Here is a 21,536-nt window from a genome sequence, read left to right on the forward strand (position 1 = left end):
CCCTGACTCTCTGCATCTACCTTCTTGTTCTTTTGTTCTGTTTTGACAATGCCTTTGGATCTGCTGACCTGTTGTGGCAGGATGAAAATGTTCTCTGAAAGGTAATATTTTAAGGGAATGGGTGATTGCATCCATCCCTACAGAGAGGAGGTTGATACCTGTGAGATGTTAAAAAATCTGCCAGGAGACAATTTCATTTTGCATGTACCAGCAACAAAATGCTTGGAGCAGAACTTGGAATTTATTAGAATCTAATTAGTTATTTCACCAGATAACTTCACTGTAGTCTAACTTAATTCATAGCCTGCTTAGGAAAAGACAGATTTCTTCAAAAGGTATTACTGGAAAAAAACCCACTTTGATCTAATAAAAATGATCTGTTCAGTGCAGGGGTTTGCTAAACTCTGATGAGAAATGGAACATGTTTTTCCACTGCTTCCTGTATGTGTCTGGAATATTACAAATTAAGAACTACAGCATATAAGCTCGGTTAGTGGGGGGTAAGTGTTTGTAATAAAAATTAAGTAGGAGTTTGTAGTACAGGTACTTATTTTGCCGAGTTTGGGAGCAAGTTAAAGAGAAACTAAATGTTCTCACATGCTTTCAAAGCTCTAACATGGTAATATCTTTGGGTTGTTGTATGTATGATTTATGAGAGAGATTCTAAGGGACTGTGGGCCACTGTTGTATTGCTAAATAAAGCACATGTCCAGTGCTGGCAGCTTTGCAATCTGCAGCATTTCAATGCCGATATTTTTGGAGGTTGCTGCCTGCAGTCCGTAACTATACCTCAGCCATTCAGCTACTGAAGCCATCCTTTCCACCCATAAGTTCAGATGATTCCCTGGAAGGTCTGAGATTTATCAGATTTTTCTAATGACAGGCCTCATAAGTCAGATTGAAAGACCTCAAATAGCATATGAGTCAAAGCATCAACAGCTTTAAAATGTCACAAGTGGAACAGCTGGTCTTGCTAAGGGAAGGGCTGCTAACTCTAGGGCAAGTCTTGTTTTAAAATGGGCAGAAAGGATCAGATTTAATAAAAAATAAAGCCACTTAGAGTTGTTACGATGGTAACTGTGATATTTTTGCTTTTTTTGAACATCATTATTCAAATTTGTTAGCTTATGAATTGCATTTACACTGAAAATTTGATAGGCGTGGTTGTCTTATGTTGCCTGAAGCATAGCATCAAATAAATATTAATGATTAACCATGTGTATTCTTAATTAAACTGTTGAATGCATACACTTGGAAAATCCAAGTGCAGTCCTGCTTTTAGCTTGATTGGGTCTGCTCATCTTACTTTGCATGGTAAACACAGCATTTATTGGCTTCTGCCATATTCCTGGGGGGCTGCTTTGATGCCCTGTGATCTGTAAACTATACTTGCTGTTAGGGTGTGTAGTGCAAGCCCTGATCCTGTGCATTATGAGATCTGATATACAGACTTACTGGTGGCAGGAGATAAAAACAGCCAACAGATCAAACAGTCTACAACTAAGAAATGACCTTAGCAGCATATTAGCAACCAGCACTAAGGGCTTGGAGACCCACATGGATTAGCTCTGGAGCCCTTTGTATCTCAGATTTCGGAGCTGGAGGTTGAACTAACTGTAAACCATTCTGAATGTTTCATGTTTCTGACAGTGACGATACATCAGTGCCCTAATTTTCTGGAAAGAACATTCCTTGTTTAAGGTGGGGGGGAAAAAAAAAAAAGGACGATTCTTCTGTCACATAATAAAGTGTTAATAAAACGTGAATTTTGTTATTGGAGTGACAGAGAATGGATTGGGACTTACTATTCATTTACTCCCGAAATATTTAAAGCGTGAAAAGGTTTACCATTGCTGGATCATTGTGTGAAGAGACATTTACTTTGCAAAGTGAAAATTAAGCATTGCTTTGTATCTTTAAATGTTTTGTAGTTCCCCTTTTACTACTTCTTTGTATTTTTACGAAATTGTAGCGCTTTAAAAACAGTGCTTGCCAGTCATTCTTCTAAACAACTCTAGTAAAAATGATACAACAAAAAGATGGAAGAGTGCTGCTGGAGTTGTTTTCTCTGCTTGTATAGTTGCAGCTCTATTCAGAAGCCAGTGTGGCTCTCTTGCAACTGAATAACCCAAAGGGTTTCCAAGAACTGAGCAAGCAAGCAAAGAAGAACATGACTATAGATGGGAAAGAACTGACGCTTAATCCTGCTTATTTGCTGTGGGACCTCAGCTCTGTCAGTCAGGTGGGTAAATTCTCTTACAGCAGGTAAATGCTACAACATTTCAAAACTGCAAATAGAGGCTAACTAGTCAATGACGGGGAACATGGGATTTTTTCCAGAAGCTTGGAAATATTAAGAATCAAATATTTATTAGCTTGTAATAAGACAACACAAGAACACTGTCCAGTTCTCAAATCAATGGGAAAGAAGGATCAAACAGTGTGATACTTAAGTTTTCATGTTCTCTACTAAGTGAAAAATGTTGCCATCTGCACATATTCTGATAAAGCTGTGTGTAAAGTCCTGAAAGGCTTAACTAATCCTGACTGGCAGATAAGCAGGCTTCTTGTGTGGGGAGTTAGAGGGTTTTTTAACAAACATGATTGTCTTATTCCCAATATATTTCTTAAACATTATTGCTTTGCAGCATCATTTATGCTGAGCTAGTGCTAATGGCTTCTCTTTCAAAAATGTTGAAGTCCTGAACATACAGATGTCTGTAAGGAAAGGAGGTTTACTTTAAATGCTTTTGATACAATGAAGGATGTTTGGTTTAAGAACAGGAAATTAAATAACAAGGTGTCTGTTTCAAGATAAGATATTCTGAAATCTTTGGGTTTTTCCTCCTGCTGGAATTTATTTTTTAACAGTAAATGTCAAGTGGTTAATTGCATGGTTAGTGGGCCCACTCCTGAAAAGCTTGCCATTGTCTTTCTATCCTGTGACCTGGGCTTTTGGGGAATTCTTCCAGGTTAATACCAACCCTGAGCTCAAACTTTATATTTCCCCATGTTGAAGTTAGGGTTAATTTTGTGAATAGGTACCTAGCCAATGGCTGCTGGTACTGCTAAAATGTTTTCAGTCATTACTCTTTTGTGAATGTGAAAGCTGCATTACTGTACATTTTAGAAAACTTATGTACAGTGTGTAGAATCTGCAGAGAAAATGGTAATTATTAAACATTCAACTATTTTCTTGAGTTTTCTGTTTCATTTGGGCTTTAGAAAAGTTCCATTTAAGCTACCTTACTTGTTGGTTTTAGGAGGGGTCATTAAGTTTTCATAAAAGTGAAAAGAAACATGCTCCAGTGTCCTAAACCTAATTTTGTTACTTAACTGATAAGTTTCTAACTGAACCGTTTTCTATTTAATAAAAATATATTTACCTATTTGATAGCTAAATATAAACATTTAGCCATTTGATAATGAATATTAGTCTTAAGTTCTGTTAATTTTCTCCTGCTTAAATTCTTTAGAATAGTAGAGCAGGGGATAATTGAAGAGCAGCTATATCATGACACTTCTAGTATATCTATATTAGGTGACATTTATATACAGCTCATGATGCAATGTACTTGAAACTGGATTTCTGAAAGGTGATGTTACTGGTTTGAAATGCAGGAGGGGTTTTTTTTTCTGCTTCATTCTTCAAGAACTTCTTTCAGCATGGTTAGCAGACATCCTAATGATACCAGGTGCTCAGCCAATGATGTCAGAACACTGTATTGTTCACCTTGATAATTTGGAAGAATGATTCTTTATAAGCATAATGATTATCAAGGTACTTTTTATTTATGAATTTCTAAGTCCTGAAGCACTTATGCATCCATATGCCAAAGCACACTGTCCTTACCTAGCTGGATCAGAACTTTAGTGTTCTGTTTAAAATCTAAGAAAAGATTTTTTTCTTTTTGTAGTCCAAGCAGGATGAAGATGTTTCTGCCAGCCGCTTCGAGGACAATGAAGAGCTGCGGTATTCCTTGCGATCAATAGAGAGACACGCGCCTTGGGTACGGCACATCTTCATCGTCACCAACGGGCAGATTCCTTCCTGGCTTAACCTGGATAATCCTCGGATAACTGTAGTGACACATCAGGTAAAATTCAACAACACTACCACGTGAAAGGGCCAGCAGAGATATCCTTTTTGGATTGAAATGCAGTTATCTTCTTGCAGCAAAGGGCTGCATTTATTTGGAAGAAGTGACAGCCTCTTCCCCCTCTCACCCAAGGTTTTATCGTGTATGTCCTTATATTTGGGCTGAACAGATAGCTGAATGTGTATCAACCCTGTATTTAGTACACTCTTCCAAATATTGAGGCTTCAGCTAACATATACCTATGTCTAATTTACTTACAGAGGCTATCTGTAAAAACCTGGGGAGAAGAAAATGTAATCTGAATCTATAAACAGTCTCTCAGAACCAGTAATAACCTAATAAGCTTGTGTTGAGACAGGATGGATTACAATTACTGGAACTAGGAAGATGGCTACAAAAAAAGTAGCTATGCATTCTCAAAATGTTATTTAAAAAGAGAAGCTTCCTGAATAAGTGAAACCTTCAAGCTTCCTGAATAAGTGAAACCAAATTCTCTAGGAGCATATTACAAATTGAGGAGTAATTTTGGTATCTGGACATGCCATAGGAATTCTGCACAACCAAAGTCCCAAAGAAATACTTACTCAACTTGTTCTGCTGTCTGCTGGTGAAGTTACTTTAAAAAGATGGAGCAATCCTGACTTTTTGAATGGTGCGACAGGTTCAGTTTGCTAGAAATTTTGTGCAGCCTGAAATTAATGGGAATTATAAATGTGTACTCTGAGCCTGGTCCAGTACACACTGAAAGAGGAGTGTGTGAAAGTTTGTGACTTTGTGAGCAATCAGGTGCGGTTTCTTAGTTAAGCAGAATAACTGAAAATGGCTTTGTAGGGGAAAAAAAGAGATATTAAAGTATTTTTTTTCTTTGCTTTAATATCTTTTGTCTTTTGTATTTCTCCTCATTCTCTATATTTTTTTTAGTAGATAAGTATCAAGTATTTGTGTGCCTGACTGAAACAGTTTTTGGTTGTTGGGGATTTTCTTGTTTTAGGAAATATTTCAGAATGTGAGTCACTTGCCTACCTTCAGTTCACCAGCTATTGAAAGTCATATTCATCGTATCAGTGGCCTTTCTCAGAAGTTTATTTATCTCAATGATGATGTTATGTTTGGGAAGGATGTTTGGCCTGATGATTTTTACAGTCACTCTAAAGGTCAAAAGGTAAGCCATTATGACAAGATATTTTAGCAGAAGTAGAATTTTTCTACTCCAGTGATAAAAGTCAAAGGAATGCTACTTTGAAAGGGAGAGCACTAACTCCCCCTTTTATTTCTAAAGGTTCATTGTTCTTAACTAGAGAACTGTTGGCTAAGGTTCAGGGTGTGGAAGGCTCTTCTCTGTATTCATTTGTATACTGTGTTTATAGGATTACTTTTTCATGTTCATTTCTATGTTTGGGTGGTTATATGGTTCCTCTGTCAGGATTCACTTTAGTTTCAGTGTTATTCTCTAATTCTCTTACTTCCTGTTGGAGCACTGGTAAGACTGATGTGATGTTTGGCGGTTGCCAGTCTTCCTTCCTTGCAATTTTGTTTTCTTGGTGGGAAATACTCAAAACAAACAAGAATTGTCTTTTCTGTGGGAACACTGAGGTCAAATGACCTTTGAGCTGGTCCTAATATTGAATACTGAATTTTAAAATTAACATTAATTGTCTCTGTTCAGACCCCCATAATATCTTTGCCCAATTTGTATATAATCATATATATATATATATATATATAAAATTGTTTGCTAAAATAATAGATATTGTTCCAGGTTTATGAGTGTAAAATAATTTAGTCTTGCAGCAAACCTATTATTACCAACCGAGGTTTAAACAAGGAAAGCAGGCTGAGGAAGCATTAGCAATAGTTATGCATAAACACTCCGACTGCCAGCAGGGTTTTCATCCATTAGCTTGATCTACAAGAGTGACATGGAGGAAAAAAAATGAGGATTTATGTATTCTTTCCATTAAAGCAGTGGGTACACAAGGCACTAGAGACCAATGAATTAAACATTTTGTGCAGGCAGATGTGCACACTTGCACACAAATACAGAAGGGTTGGGCAAAATTAATTTAAACTACATTAAAATAACTTGTTTCAGTACCTGGGGATGTTAGGAGGCTTTTAGTTGTTTTAAATCTCTAAGGATGGAGGCATATAACTGCAAAACCATATTGTTACAGCATTTGTATTGTTCTTTAGTTATTCATCCCAGTTATGATGATGAAGTCAGCTTAGGTGCAGTGTTGTTTGTGATAACCTGATCAGCAAGTGTTACTGTAGGAAGATGTGCTGCTGAAATCTTGAAACAATAAATTCTAAAGGAAAATGTGTGGGGTTTTTAATGCCTCCCCAGTTGAAAGAACACCCACATGCACACTTTTTTTTTTATCCTGCCAATTCTTAGGATTATTTAAGTCATAGAGGATGAGATGCTTCAGGGATTATGTTCAACATGTGCTGCTTATCTCATGACTGCTTAGTAATGAAGAAACATTTTGAGTCAGGGGAATGAGTGAACTGCATAGCTATTTCAGAGTTTAAGTTCACTCTTCCTATCTGACAAAAGAGAAGATACTCATTTTAATTGGAATAATTGGAATATGGTTTGCAGAAGTAAATTTGGGAAGTCCTACTTTCCATTTCTGCCTGTTGCTGCTTTGTTGTATAGCCTTGGGTATTCTTCAGTTCTTCCTTCCCTTTGAAAGGGATAACATTTACTTCACAGACAATGGGGTTTAAATTCTACTCGCAAAGTTCTGTGAAATCTTAAGGCACTGCACACAGGGAGACATTACTGTAAGTTCTCCATATGCAAAGAAACAAGCTCAGTTGACTTCTATTTGCCAGTCTTTGTCTCAGACTTTAATGTTGTTTCAGGTGTACTTGACTTGGCCTGTGCCAAACTGTGCTGAGGGATGTCCTGGCTCATGGATTAAAGATGGTTACTGTGATAAAGCCTGTAATAACTCAGCTTGCGATTGGGATGGAGGTGATTGCATTGGTAAGACAGCAATATTGAATTTAGGAAAAGTGAGCTGGTTTTTTTTCCTGACAGGAATAATTCTGTAATTTGTCTTTTTCATATAACTGCAGTGTTTGCCTCCTTTAGTAATAAAAAAAGTTGACTTACAGATTAAAACCTTATTTCTTGCAAACTACAAAATTTTATGGAAAATGACAGGAAATAATAGGGCATAGGATAATCTTTCTTTAGGTATTAAATTTGACTAACTGAGTGGAGGGGTTTTGAAATTGAAATTATTATGTATTAATATACAGTATTATATATTTGGACTCATAATCCATATAATGGATTGTGAAGCTGCACTCTTAGTTCCTAGATCAAATTTTCAGGACTTCAGTGTAATTAAACAAAGTGGTACTTCCAGATTGAGGAAGTGATGCCTTTCTAGGAGACTACAAAGTCAAGACTGCAAGCACAAGGAGTAATAAATCAATTTTCTGCCTGCATTTTTGAAGTTAAGATATGTCGGCACTTTAGATAACCTTTTTACTTGATTCCTAAGCTTCTACACTGAGTGTAAAATCTATAGTATGCACAAAATCTCAGAAGTCTAGTTAGGATTCACCCCTTTTTAATTTCATTGATGATTGTTTAGTCTTCAGTCTAACATGGTGGCCTTAAAGTGTCTTTCTTCGATTATTTGAAATTCTTACTTCTGGTGGGTTTATTTTTTTCTCTTTTCTCTAGGTAACAGTGGGGGTAATCGCTATGTTGCTGGTGGAGGAGCAGTTGGAGGTATTGGGAATGGCCCACCATGGCAGTTTGGAGCAGGAATAAGTGGCGTTTCTTACTGTAACCAAGGCTGTGCTAATTCCTGGCTAGCAGACAAATTCTGTGACCAGGCCTGCAATGTCCTCTCATGTGGATTTGATGCTGGTGACTGTGGCCAGGGTATGTAAAAAGCACTGCTGATGGACTTCCTGTGGGGATTCTCTTGAATTCCCTGACCTTTCCTGGTTCATCATTACTCTCAGACTGTGCTAAGGTGTCCTGTACAAACATCTTTACCTGACTAAGAACAGCTGAATTGATGATGCCTGTAGCAGTTCAGAAGTTTCAAGAACCTCGCTGATGCTGACAGTGTGAGTTCAAGCCTGGCTCTGGGCTCTTGCCAAAGGCTGCTTTCAGTCACAAGTGAACTTGTCTGAAGTTCATTTGGATAGCAAGGATAGCAATGAGTGAATAGTGATTTAAAGTGCTGTCTGGTATATGCAGGAGAAGATTTTTCTTTTTTGGAAGAGCAGAGGCTCCCCTGCATTTCAGCTGGGACAAATGTGTTTCTGGTGATTCCGTTGCTAGCAGTGAGGTTTTGTTCATCTGGGAGGTGACAGATAATCTGTGTTCTGCTGTGGGAGGGAGAAGTTCCTTTCAGCCTATCTGATTTTGAAAATTTCAACTCAAGATGCAGTACTGTAGCAGTGAACTCCAGCTGTTGTAACATTACTCTCCTAAAATGTGGCAAAAATGTAATGGGGAAACTTGCTTATGACTGATACATAATTTTAAGTGATGTGATAATAAGACACTTTAGGCTCTTCAAGTAGAGATTGAAAGAGTGTTGAATTATACTGGCTTTTAGAATTAGCATGGGAGTGTCTGGTAGCATCACATATCTGAGTATGTTCTAGTCATCCATTACTGAAGATAAGTGAGCAAAAAACTGGAAACTAGAGTAAATGTTCTTTCACAAAGCTGTCTCCCTGTTAATATAGTGACTGTAGCTGGGCATATTGCTATTAAAGAAGAGTGAAAGATAAATGTTATACTGAAAATTGACAGAAATTTGTTTTGTTTCTTGTTTGGGTTCTGTTTTTTCTTTCTAGATCACTTTGAAGAGATGTACAAGGTGATGCTTCACCTTAATCAGACCTACTATGTTGTTCCCAAAGGTGAATGTCTGCCCTACTTCAGCTTCAGTGAAATAGCCAAGAAAGGAATTGAGGGTTCATACAGTGATAATCCAATTATCCGACATGCTTCAGTTGCTAACAAATGGAAAACTATCCACCTAATCATGCATAGTGGCATGAACACAACTGTGATCTATTTTAACCTTACATTCCTAAATAAAAATGATGAAGAGTTTAAAATGCAAATAGCTGTTGAAGTTGATACTAGGGAGGAACCAAAACAAAACACAACTTCCATGCAAAAATCTGACTCTGATTTTAAAAGTGTAACTTCAGTACCAGAAGCTGAAATGATATTTGAGGATATTCCAGAGGAAAAACGCTTTCCAAGAGTCAGGAGACGTAAAAATGGCACAAAAGAGAGTGTACCTGAAGAGTTGATAATCCCATCAGTAAATGTGTCTCTTCTTCCTGAAGATGTCCAACTAGCTCTACAGAAACTGGACTTAAAACTATTAAATGGTGATATAACTCAGAAAGGATATAACCTCTCCAAGGCTGCTCTTCTGAGACCTTTCCACTTTCTAAGCACAGCAAAGAGTATTGTAGGCCTGGAAAAAAAGGGCATGCATAATCATTCAGAAGATCAGAAGAACCAGAGCAGCTGGGAGAAGCCTTATAAAGATGTAAATGATGGCAAAATGAAAAGAGTAAAAGCAAAGGAAGAAGTTCCTTTGAGGCTTATGGGAGCAAAGGGGACTGTTGTGACAATGAGCACAAATGAACATATTTATAAAGTACAGCCTAAAGCCACACTTCCCTCCCAGAGCATGGGGAAAAAAAATCAAACTCGAGAAAAAGTATTGAATGCACTCATATTAAGGGAAACACAGAAATCAAAACATACTGGGAATTTTGATACTGGAGAAGACACACAGTGGATGGAAGGAATAAAGGAGCATGAGCAGGTGGATGCAAATATGAAGGAGGGACCAGTGGGAAGAAAATTACAGTCTTATGCTGGAAGTTACCAAGGCTTTTTGCCATGGGAGAAAAATAAGTATTTCCAAGACCTTCTTGATGTGAGTATCTTAATGTCTTTCCTTACTGGAATAGTTGCATCTTTCTGCATTTATTGGAATATTGTTAATATGATTTATGCATTTGAAATGTGCTTTGCTTTTGAGGCAAATGATGGGATTTTTTTTTTTGAAAGTGACTTTTCACATAAAATGTGACTTGTTTATGATCTGGGCCTCTCTTAGCTAGGTGGTAAAAGCCAAATAACTATTTTTGTTCTCTTTCTACTACCTTTTCTTGGTTAAATTCATTTTTTGCTTGTTGTATGTTATCACAGGGCTATTGCACATAGCACTATAACAGAAAGGTTAAGTTTTGTTTTGATTGAATTTATGCAATTATGGATTCAGTTTATGTTTAAAAAATGTAGAAAATGGGTATAATGATAAATAATTGAATTCTAAAAGTTAAGTTGAAAGTCTGCAAAGAAACTGCTTATCTAGATTGTGACAATAAAATGTATAGGAAATTTCCTCTGCTTCCATCCAAAGCTTTTTGGCAGTTTTGGAAAGCTCTGGAAGAGAAGGTACTGTGCTTCAGTTGGTAGCAGCTGCTTTGCCCTATTTTACGTAGAAAAGGGCTATGTTTTAAAAAGACTCTCTCTGTTCATCTGATTGAATTCTGCATGAAGAATCTTTATATTCATAGGATTTCAGTCTATCAAATATGGATGAATAATCTGCAAAAAAAGGCAGTATTACAAATAAATCTGATGACAAATAGGGCCCTAATTGTGTGTGAGGTGTCAGAACACAAATATTAAGGAAACCTTTTATAGAGTAGTTTACCTCAAAGTATGAAAGCTTTCAGGAAAAGTTTCTTTTATTTCTTTATAAAGGAAGATCTTACAAATATTAAAAAAAAAAATTCTCTTCCCAGTTTTAGATGTTGAAAGGTTTGGCAGCTGGCTGAAATGTAATTTTTTCTGTGTGTCTAGTGTTTTCTGACTTTTTCAGTAACGTAACCCAGATTTATGCCTGTCCTGCTCTTTAGGAAGAAGAGTCATTACTCAAACAAATGTCATACTTTACTGAAGGTAAACATTTTGGAAGGCAGCTGAAAGATACGTTTGCTGATTCCCTTCGTTATGTAAATAAGTTGTTAAACAGCAAGTTTGGATTTACATCTCGTAAAGTCCCTGCTCATATGCCTCACATGATTGACCGTACTGTTATGCAAGAGCTCCAGGATATGTGAGTGTGGTTTTGTTTGTAATAATGTAAAACTGTGGGAAATTCTACTTTTCTATTGCTTTGCTGTAGCCATTTCCAGTGTTTTAATGGCTACTCATAAAAATTATATTTTGGAAATAAGAAATTTATTACAACACGATAGTTGGGATACAATGAGATTTTAGAGGCACTTTTGCAATTCCGGATAAGAATTTATTTTTAGGTAAGGAATGTTTTCTTCAAGAAATTAGGGTGCTTAATGAGTTTTCATTCTTATCTAGGTTTCCTGAGGAGTTTGACAAGACATCATTTCACAAAGTGCGTCACTCTGAAGATATGCAGTTTGCTTTTTCATATTTCTACTATCTTATGAGTGCAGTTCAGCCACTGAACATTTCTCAGATCTTTGATGAGGTCGATACAGACCAGTCAGGCATCTTGTCTGACCGAGAGATTCGCACACTGGCCACGAGGATCCATGAACTACCATTAAGTTTGCAGGTACTCTTTCCTTACTGATTACTTTTAGAACAACTTCAGTTTTAAAGTCCAACATGGTTACAATAAAACGAGTCAACTTTTATCCTTGCTTGTAGCATCAGTAACATTTGGCAATTTTTAAATATTACCTGGAAAATATAGCATTGTGTTCTAATTATCATTGTCTGGTGGTTTTTTCTGTGGAGTCTGTGATTAACTGAGTTCTAGCAGCTTCAGAAAAATGGCTCACTGCTGTCTGAGTTCAAGAAAACAGTGTGAGTTTGTCAAAAAAGTTCACTGCCAATAGTTGGATCCTGCTGTGCTTACTTAGTTTCTGCAGATAGTAAAAGATAATTCTTGCCCTGAGGAACTTGTGGTCTGAAGAAAGAAGTGAGAAAAAGGATAGCAAGGAAGTCTTACTAGTAAGACTCATGCTGCTGTTTTTCTAGCAACGTCATAAACAAAGACATGATTTTTGTAGGATTTGCATTCTTAAACATACAGGTAGAGAGCAAAATGTGCTGGTTTTGATATACAGAGAGGAAACACACAAACCAATGAAACAATTTGTTTGTGACACAGGGCTCAAAATCGTTGGTGTAGTGGGAACACAGCCCTGTTTTAGTGCTTTCCTGGCCTGTACCTTAATCAGAAAATCTTCCTGTCCTTGCAGTTAACACTTCTGTTTGCCTGATTTGGGATTTAATGTGCCAGTGTTGATTTGGGAACTCTGTACTGTCCTGAAATTATTAGTGAAGGTGTGCTTTTAATTTTAAATGGAAATGACATTAAGTCATACCTTATCTGGTCTCAATTATACTCCGTACTGAGCAGTTGCTTTACTTTATAGGAGTACCACTGACTTAGCAGTTACTGAAATGGATGAGGTCTGCTGAATATTAAGTATTTTTCTGTGGACAGCAGCATGGAAAATTATGTAGTTAACTTTAAATACATTTGTGCACCCTGTGTTTTTGGAACTATGTCAGTGAGAAAATCAGTAGGATTTTAAATGGGTTTTTTCCCCCCTTTCTTTCTGCTAGGATTTGACAGGTCTAGAACAAATGCTAATAAATTGCTCTAAGGCTCTCCCTGCCAACATCACCCAGATCCATGTTATTCCTCCAACTCAGGAAGCGTATTATGATCCAAATCTGGTAAGAAACACTGATCTTTAAAGATGCTTATTTTCTTTCCTGAATATGTATTTACTTTACTTTAAAAGATGGTTTGATTTCTAGAAGGAAAGTATTTACAGAAATTACTACTTTGTATGTACATGAAGTTTTACAAAATGAAAATTTTACTGGCTGCTTCTTAACTTACTAACCCTTAATTTTCTTTAAAAGCAGAGAAAAGCTGAGATTTAGGATGTTATTATAATTGGGATTTAAAGTCATCCTTGTTAAGAAAATTTACTGTTGCAAACCAAAAAGACAGTAAGCCAAATACCTCTCTGACTAGAACTTCCTGATAAGTCTTTATCTGAATTATAACACATGTACTCAAAAAACACTCTAAAATCCAAAAATCTCTGTTGTACAGAGGTTGCCTGGCCAGTTTTACTGGTGGCCTTTGTCAGAGAAATATCAGACAGCTGTCAAGTTAGTTAGAATTTTTGAGTGCTTTACTGAGAATGAAGTTGCAATGTTTTTACTAAAAAGTAATTTGTAAAATAGGAAATTGTGATGTTATGCACCAGCATTGTTTTGTTTTTTCCCTCCACAGTTGATAAAAAAACTATTACTTTTGATTCCAGGAGAGTAAAGTATGCAGGCCACTCTAGCTGTAATACAAGTTTTCTTACAAAGTACACCTTTATAACACTCTGTAATCCTCAGTAACCCATAATCTAAACAGTGTTTTCTTCCAGCCTCCAGTAACCAAAAACCTAGTGACTAATTGCAAACCTGTGACTGACAGGATTCGTAAGGCTTACAAGGACAAAAACAAATACAGGTATGTGGTGGCAGTCCTGTGAAAAGGGCTGCTTAGTGTTGTAAAGCCACAGGAGGAGGGAAACATACACACATAACTCAAGATTGCATGTGTGTGCTAACAAGTCTTAGCTCAACCTATTTTAACAGTAGAACTAAAGAAACATACTGTTGTTAACTTATGTATGTTTCATTGTGCAGAGTGATGTGGGTTTTTTCATAGTTTGCTTAGTGGACTAAATACTTCCATGCTACTTGTGTATCTTGGGCCATTTCCTCAATTTGTGTTGTACAACAGTAAGCCAGAGTATGTTTGGATGTTTGGAGAGTGAGTGCACTTCAAGTGGCTTATCAAGAAGGAAACAGCCTTCCTGTACCTAGAAGTTGTAAATCTACTTCATCCTTCCTTCTAAAAAAAGAAAAGTAAGAAAAAAGCATTTTAGTTTTAACTGCCTTGTACGTTTCCTGTGAGATGGAGGAGTGACAGTGGCATGAGCTTTGTAAGTGAAGGAGTGTCTCAGGTGAGACTTGAAAAAGCCTTCAGGATACTTTCTTATATTAAGATAAGTGAAGTGAAAAATAAAAGTGTGGTATCTACCACTAGTAAGACTGTTTACCTGGAGTCAAATTATATGCTTGATATTTATTGAACCAAACTTTAGGCTGTTTTATTAATGTATAAATATTATTTCAATAATAAGGTTTGAAATCATGGGAGAAGAGGAAATTGCCTTCAAAATGATCCGTACAAATGTTTCTCATGTAGTTGGTCAGCTGGATGACATACGAAAAAATCCCAGGTATCCCATTTTGTGATTTGTGTGAAGTTGTGAGATAGTTTTAATTTTCTGATTTGACTCTTTAAACTTTATTTAAAAGATAATTTGTTATCATGTATTTCAAAACTGTGTGTTACAGGGTAAGACAAATTTGAACCAAAAGTACTTCTGATTTTTTCTGTTTGACTGAAGCTGACTAAGCTCTCTCTTATGCCAGGGGCTATCTCAATAATTCGTTAGATTTTTATTTACCTAAATTCTTTGAAAACTTAGAAACTTCAGCTATTTTTGAAGCTTTCATTTTTGCTATTCTAGAGGGCATACAGTTTATATTGCAGGCAATTTTATTTTAAGGGAGAGTTTTTGACCTGCTTTATGCAGGTATTTTATACTAGGAATTAGGTGTGGATTTTTTTGTTATTAAATCAGTTTTGCATATTGATTGTGCTTTCAAGCTCTTTTACTACATGGAAAGAATCTTGCTTCTGTCTTCAGAAAACCAGAATTTTCTGCCAGTTTAATGAGTTTGGCTGCAAGAAGAGGTCTGACAAGTGTCAAAAGGCAGAGCAAGGAGAAAAGTAGAACCAGGTACCTTGGGCCAGGGAAAGTGAAACCTCCTCTTTTGGTTACAGAAAGCTGTTGGGTGATCTCAGCTGCCTGTAAAGCTATAGTGTAATTTGTATTTGTGGATAAAGAATAGATTCCTCCTTTCCTCTCAACATTTTTGCTGGGTTATTTATTCAGAAAGGGAAATGCTAGTCTTGAGGCATTTTACAGCTGAAGATGGTTTGTATCTATTGCTAGTCTTTCAAAGAATGCCTTCTGGCTACATAACTCCTGCATTCCAGTAGCCGCAAAGATCCATTTTAAAAGAAAAGCAGGCAGCGCTCTAGCTCATCCTGCTGCTTACTTTTCCTTCTCTATTTCTTTGTCTGCTGGCAACAAGTTGTTTTTTTTTTAAAGGTAAGGGTGATTTCAAGTCTTGTTAGGCTCAGAGAGGTCTCAGTAATGTAAGTTTCTCACCTTCAATGTTCACAAAGTGGGAAGGAGTCGATTACCTGGGCTCTATTCCTGTGAAGAACAGTGCAGTACTGTAGTCTTACCTTGTTAACAAAGGAGAGCTGGCACAGGCTTGCCATTTCCTTCTCTTTGCCATGTTTTACTTGCGTACAAACCAGTAATTATAACCAGTCTCTAAAAGAGGTTTTTAGTGCTTGTCTTGGAATGAACTAAAAGTGTCATTCACTTACTGATGTCCTAGGAATGTTTGGTTTACACCCTTAAGGCAAAGTCACTGTTAATTGTCTAGGCATTAATTCTGCAATATCCAAAGAAATGTCATTTTTGGTTTCTTTTGGATGAATTTAAACAGTCTTTCCATTAGAAATGGGCTAATGTCCTCATCAGTCCTGTACTTTGCTGTGTGTAGCAATCTCTCAGGCTGTAAGTAGTATCTCTTTTCCATGAAGCTAAACAGGAATATACACTCTAGGAATACAGCTACTGCATTCCCAGGGCTAATGAGCTGCCAGTCCAAGGGACGAGGGCAGGGATAGTCCAGAGTTAACTCCCAGAATGCTTAGAGTGTAGCCATGATTGCCATAACCAGCTGCTTTGCATAGTATTACTTGATACAAGAGATACAGCCTGCGTGTTTTTGGAGAGCTATATTTTATCTTCTCAGATGCAGAAATTTGAATGCCTGGTTATGCCCTGCATGTAATTGTCTAGAGCAAGGTGACCAATTATGCCAGATGCAGTACTTTGCCAATTCCCTGTACTAATTCCCTGTGTGGGTGATAGACAAGCTCCAGAGCTCTGCTTATTTCCAGATTACTGTAGAAGTCTGAACTTTGCTCTTTGGGGGAGCACACCATACTATAGAGAATACAGCTGAACAGAACTGCTTATTTACAGAGGTTAGCAGTGACAAGGCATATGTCATCAGATATGATTTCTGCCTCTGGGGAAAATGTAGGGGTCTTGTATCTCACAATATAAATAAAGCACATAGCCTTGCCCAAATGTGGGAAGGGGGATTTTTGTTGTCAAGCACCAGGTCTGAGTGGCCAAGAGTACATAGCAGTCTAGCACACTAGCTGCTGCTTTAGTTTCAATTATTTGCAGAAATTTAGTTCTATGTTTTTTACATGAGAAATAGCTCTCTGCAGGAGCCATTAATGAGAGTGTGTTTGTTTGGTCACAGTGATTTCCATGTAAATTCTATCCAAATTGTTGGATTTTTGTGTTTTGGCTAGTTATACAAGTACAAGTAGGTTTATACAGTCTTTGGGTCTATGATTCAACAGACCAATTTATATAATGTTATCAGTAAACCAAAGCCTAGGGACCAAGCTTTGCTCTCTCTTATACAATCTAATATAGTTATGTTGATTTTCTCTAAGGAATTCAGCATGTACACTAAAATATTAATAATTTAGTATGTTTCCCACCTACAGTGGAGCTCACGTTGTTATTTAAGAGACTTTACTCATGATAATTCCAAAGAATAAAAATCCTTACCCAGATGGTAGTGCTCTGTTCAGTGGGCTCTGGGATATGGTGTATGCTCTAGTGCCCATTAGATGGCAGCATTACATAACTAGAAATGTGGCCTGTCACTGGATTCTTCTGAGGTTTTGACTTGCTGTCAGTCCTAGTGCTCTTAGAATTAAAATAAAATGAATTTAAAATAATGCAACAATAAAAAATATGCCTGTTTGGTTTTAAAGTGATATAGTTTCAATTTTGTTTTAAAGGATTATGTTTGTGTTACTGGTTTGGCAATACCCTTCCCATATTATCAAGGAAATATTCTAACAATGTCATCTTGTTTCCTAGAAAATTTGTTTGCCTAAATGACAATATTGATCACAATCATAAGGATGCACAAACAGTAAAAGCAGTGCTTAGAGATTTTTATGAGTCCATGTTTCCCATCCCTTCCCAATTTGAACTGCCAAGAGAATATCGGAATCGTTTCCTTCACATGCATGAGCTCCAAGAATGGTATGTTCCACAAGTTCTTTGCAAGTTATTGTAGTGTGGTAATATATAATTACATAAGATTCAGCTAATGAGCTGGTTTTCCTCCAGTATTGACATGAAAGAGTTAATAGTGAAAATAGCATGGTGAGATTTGACTGGACTAAAATTTGAGGTCTGCAGGATTTGGGTTTTTCCAGTGCTTAAATAGTCATCAATATTTTCTAGGTTCCTAACCTACTGCAAACAAAAGTTGTTGGTTTGTTCCTTTTGTGTGTTTTTTTTTTTTTTTTAATAAACCAGGAATTCTAGCTTTCTTTAAATGTAAAAAAAACCCTCAAAACATTATTACATTTCTGACTAAGTGATTTTTTTCAATCTGTCACATAGCAATAACCATCTGGATAAAAATCAGAAAAGATATATGTGTGTCTCATTTTTGTATAATATGTGAAATTTTTGTGTGTTTCTCTCTTGCCATTTTATAAATACCAACTGAAGAAATTGGAGTAGCTGACTTGAAAACACAAGCAAAACATTGACAGATACAGTGACAAAAATGACACAAGACTAACATAAGTAAACCTGTTGCTGATCAGCAAATCATGAGAAATAGCTGTTAATAAGAAAATAGAAAGCTTTAGAGGAACTCTAGAAGGAATCAGAAGGATTGTAGGCGTGATTGTAGTGCTACAAGCCCTGCTGTATCAGTGGCGGAGAGAGCAGGGGCCAAACCTATTTAGCTTCAGGAATTTGCACTGGAGGAGGAAACACAGTGTTGGCTCCCTTTTAGAGACTCTCCATCAAGTCTTTTTGTAGCTTCAAAAAGACACTTTATTTTGTCTTGTTTGTAGCCAAAGATGATTCTACCAGGGTGTGTTAAGGCAGGTTAATAATCTGGTGTAAATCAAAGCATTTTCAGAATCACAAGGCAGCCCAGGTCAGCAGGGACCTCGAAAGATCATCTGGTCCAACATTTCATGGGAAAAGGTACTTAGATGAGACTGTCTCCTGCCAGCTCTCAAGAGTCCTGGCTACAGTTTTAGCACATAAGGGAATTGCAGTTTGGTCAAAAAGGATATAGTGTGACTGCAAAACCACAGTTGCCACAAGTAGATGTGGCACTTGGGGATGTAGTTTAGGCCTGGACTTGGCAGCGTTAGCTTAACAGTTGGACTCAATCTTTGAGGTCTTTTCTAACCTAAAAGATCCCATGATCTAGAATCCTGAGCAGTCTTATCTTGGAAGCTTCCAGTGGTGCAGCCTCTGCCCTGTCTCTGGGGAGACTGCTCCAGAAATTATTGTTTTGACTGTAAAAAAGATTTCCTTATATCAAGATGAAACCCAGTCCAACTCATAGCTGTTGCCCCTTGTCCTCTCTGTGGCTCTTTGTGAAGAGAGAGCCTACGTCCTCATTTTAGTCACTCTTTAAGAAATGGAAAAAAACTGTATTTGCTTGTTTTGTGGAAACTCTATAAATATTTGCATTTATGATATATGAAGCTGTTTTTCTGTTTCCTTCTTTCTTTGTTCAGGAGGGCATATAGAGACAAGCTCAAATTCTGGACCCATTGTGTTCTAATAACACTTATTCTATTTACAGTCATCTCATTTTTTGCTGAACAGGTAAAGTTAATGTTTTCTTATCAAATATGTATAATACTTAACAGATTATGGAATCTTCACAATAACATTGGATGGATTTTTTAAATAGGTTTTGAAGAGTAGATAGGATTTTCCCTTCATTAAAGAAGTAAAGATGTTACATGACTCATGACTAGGTTGCTTTAATTTTTAAATCACCATGTTGAGATTCCTTGAAAAGAGAGTCATATGGGGAGAAGGAGAGTGGCACCTTCTCAGGTGCCTTGTGACAGTAAAATCCATCACCAGTGTGCTAAATTGGGATGCTCAAATTTAGATAATTCTTTCTGAAATTCTTGGTCTGTTAATATGGATATTGGTAGAAGTGTATAGTAAGTTAAAAGGAAGAAAAATTAGTCCAGAAGGGGATCTTAAGTTACTTAAAGGCCTTATCAAAATCTCTTCCCTGAGTAATTGATTGCAAAGACTCCTACTGAATTCAAAAGGTTTTGAATCTCACTAAAGGGGAAAAAACCCTTGACTTCTGCAAGCTTAAAATGGCTTTCTTGAACATGATTAGTCCTACTAAACTCAGAGGGAGTCAATGGAACAAATCATTTGGGTAATTCTTTGCAGGTTGGGGCCTTAAGTAACACTTTCCGTGGTCTGATGAAGAGGGTGTAATTCTTGAAAGGTTGGCTTTTGATTATTATTTTTTTCCCACCTGTAACTTTTGCATGACTCTTTCCCTTGATTTTCAGCCTTTTTTATATATTAGAAAACTCCATTAGTAACTTGGTTTTGGAAGGGGATACTCAACTCAGTGGTACAGTTAGGAATCTAAGTACTATTTTAAGATGCCAGCTTTGTGCTGATCTTTTAAAAATAGAATGTAGCCTGGTGTTAATTTAAATACACAAATTACCTTTAAAATAATCAGAATAAAGGCATGGTGTATTTTTTCACTTTCTGCTTGTATTCTGATTATTGAGAAGTCTAGTGGAAATGTGCACATCTAATAGATGATTTGGAGTAAAAAATGCCTTTCTGGTATAATCAGAAAAAAAAGTGCAGTACTGAATATTTACCATGAGTGGTACAGATTTGATAGTGTCTAGGATGAAAACGTGACCAGCTGTGGACCTTTAGCCCAGCATAAAATACATATTGTGTTTTTTTTCTCTCCTCAGCTAATTGCACTTAAACGAAAGATTTTTCCAAGGAGAAGGATCCAAAAAGAAGTTGGTCATGAACGAATCAAAGTGTAGAAGAGCTTTATTTTGGAGATCAGTCTACCTCAAGCTGTGATTAAGCATTTTAAATGTCTTTTTCATAAGTGTCTTTTCTGGTTTGCTGTTTAACTGTATTGATATGAAGAAAAAAACCCATGCATCTCCGTTCGAATCTTTGCAGTACTCTTCATGATATAAAAGCTGCTGGAGCTGTGACAATGCAAAATAACACCAACAAATAATCGCAGGACAACTGTACATAGGCAATTTTCAACAGATCTTACTTTACAACTACTAGTTCATGGCCATGTTATCCTTTTTTATAAAAAGGGTTACCTAAACAAATGTAACTGCATTTATTGCAGTGGATGTTGCCAACTAGATAAAACGTTGGAAGGAAAAGTTGTTTGGGATCAGCTTAAGATGTCCTTGATCTTGCATTCCAAAGCATTTTGCAAATTTCTGTCATTGCTGCTTTCTTTAGTCCTCCAGGGAAAATTGAGAATTATGTAACTTGTCATTTAAATTTAGAATCCATTTATAGATGTTGACATTCTTTAAAGCACAGTGACAATTCATCTCTCTATTTGTAGTGTATAATTGGGATTTGAAAGAAAGGTATACTACTAAAAAATTACACAGTAACAACATCTAATGGTTTATTTGAAAGATGTTTTATATCTGGTGTATTATAGTCCAAAGAATACACAAAGAAATGGTGTTATTTCTTGGCTTGATTACAAAGAGAGGTTGTAATCAAAGGAAAATGATCAAGGTAAAATATTTTAGAAGCATTGTAAATCAAAAAGCAAAAGTGCCTCTATATGAATGGGTAACAAACTGTTTCAAAGTAGAAATGTATGGGGAGTAGTGTTTCACTTCATAAAATAATATTTATACTGACATACAAAGCTGTGGTGTTTTTAAATTTCACAGGGTTTGGCCCTGTATTTTGCCGAGATATTGGAGTAGTGTGGTTTTATGTGGGAAAGGGTACTGAATCTTTTCAAGCAGAAAATTTTGGTGGTGTATCTTCACTTAATTGTATTAGCAGTATTCAAAAAACCATTAATTTTTTGTAATCAAATGATGTACAAAATATATGTGCATATGTATTGTAAGATACTTGGCTTGCTTTGAAGTTAACTAAAACGCCATGAAAGTTTTGTCTGCCGTTTCTGTTTCAAAGTCAACCAAACTCTCACATTTTGGTAAATTAGCAAGGAATCTGTATGAATCTTTATGTCAAAATTTCTTTTTTTTCCGTTAAAAACCTTGCCCCTTTAATGACTTAATAGTAGTTTGAAGCACGGCTCGG

At 36.5% G+C, this 21,536-nt stretch overlaps 1 protein-coding gene across 3 annotated transcripts in view; it reads left to right on the top strand.

Annotated features, from left to right (window-relative positions):
- The window catches only part of GNPTAB (N-acetylglucosamine-1-phosphate transferase subunits alpha and beta), a 39,362-nt gene extending 17,978 nt beyond the window's left edge, over positions 1–21,384 (top strand). The window contains exons 8-22 of one of the 3 annotated variants that reach the window (XM_059845843.1): positions 2,081–2,242; positions 3,918–4,097; positions 5,092–5,262; positions 6,972–7,095; positions 7,807–8,010; positions 8,943–10,051; positions 11,043–11,242; positions 11,503–11,722; positions 12,745–12,858; positions 13,575–13,660; positions 14,340–14,438; positions 17,259–17,426; positions 18,938–19,028; positions 19,623–19,680; positions 20,177–21,384. In XM_059845843.1, the coding sequence (XP_059701826.1) occupies positions 2,081–2,242; positions 3,918–4,097; positions 5,092–5,262; positions 6,972–7,095; positions 7,807–8,010; positions 8,943–10,051; positions 11,043–11,242; positions 11,503–11,722; positions 12,745–12,858; positions 13,575–13,660; positions 14,340–14,438; positions 17,259–17,426; positions 18,938–19,028; positions 19,623–19,670 (2,976 nt within the window). In that variant the 3' untranslated portion in view covers positions 19,671–19,680; positions 20,177–21,384. Of the gene's footprint in view, positions 1–2,080; positions 2,243–3,917; positions 4,098–5,091; positions 5,263–6,971; positions 7,096–7,806; positions 8,011–8,942; positions 10,052–11,042; positions 11,243–11,502; positions 11,723–12,744; positions 12,859–13,561; positions 13,661–14,339; positions 14,439–17,258; positions 17,427–18,937; positions 19,029–19,622; positions 19,681–20,176 lie in introns of those variants that run through there. The other 2 variants (XM_059845842.1, XM_059845844.1) reach the window with 2 other exon arrangements.
- Positions 21,385–21,536: the final 152 nt, after the last annotated feature.

The sequence above is a fragment of the Haemorhous mexicanus genome, chromosome 5, assembly GCF_027477595.1.
Source record: "Haemorhous mexicanus isolate bHaeMex1 chromosome 5, bHaeMex1.pri, whole genome shotgun sequence".
NCBI classification, from domain to species: Eukaryota; Metazoa; Chordata; class Aves; order Passeriformes; family Fringillidae; genus Haemorhous; species Haemorhous mexicanus.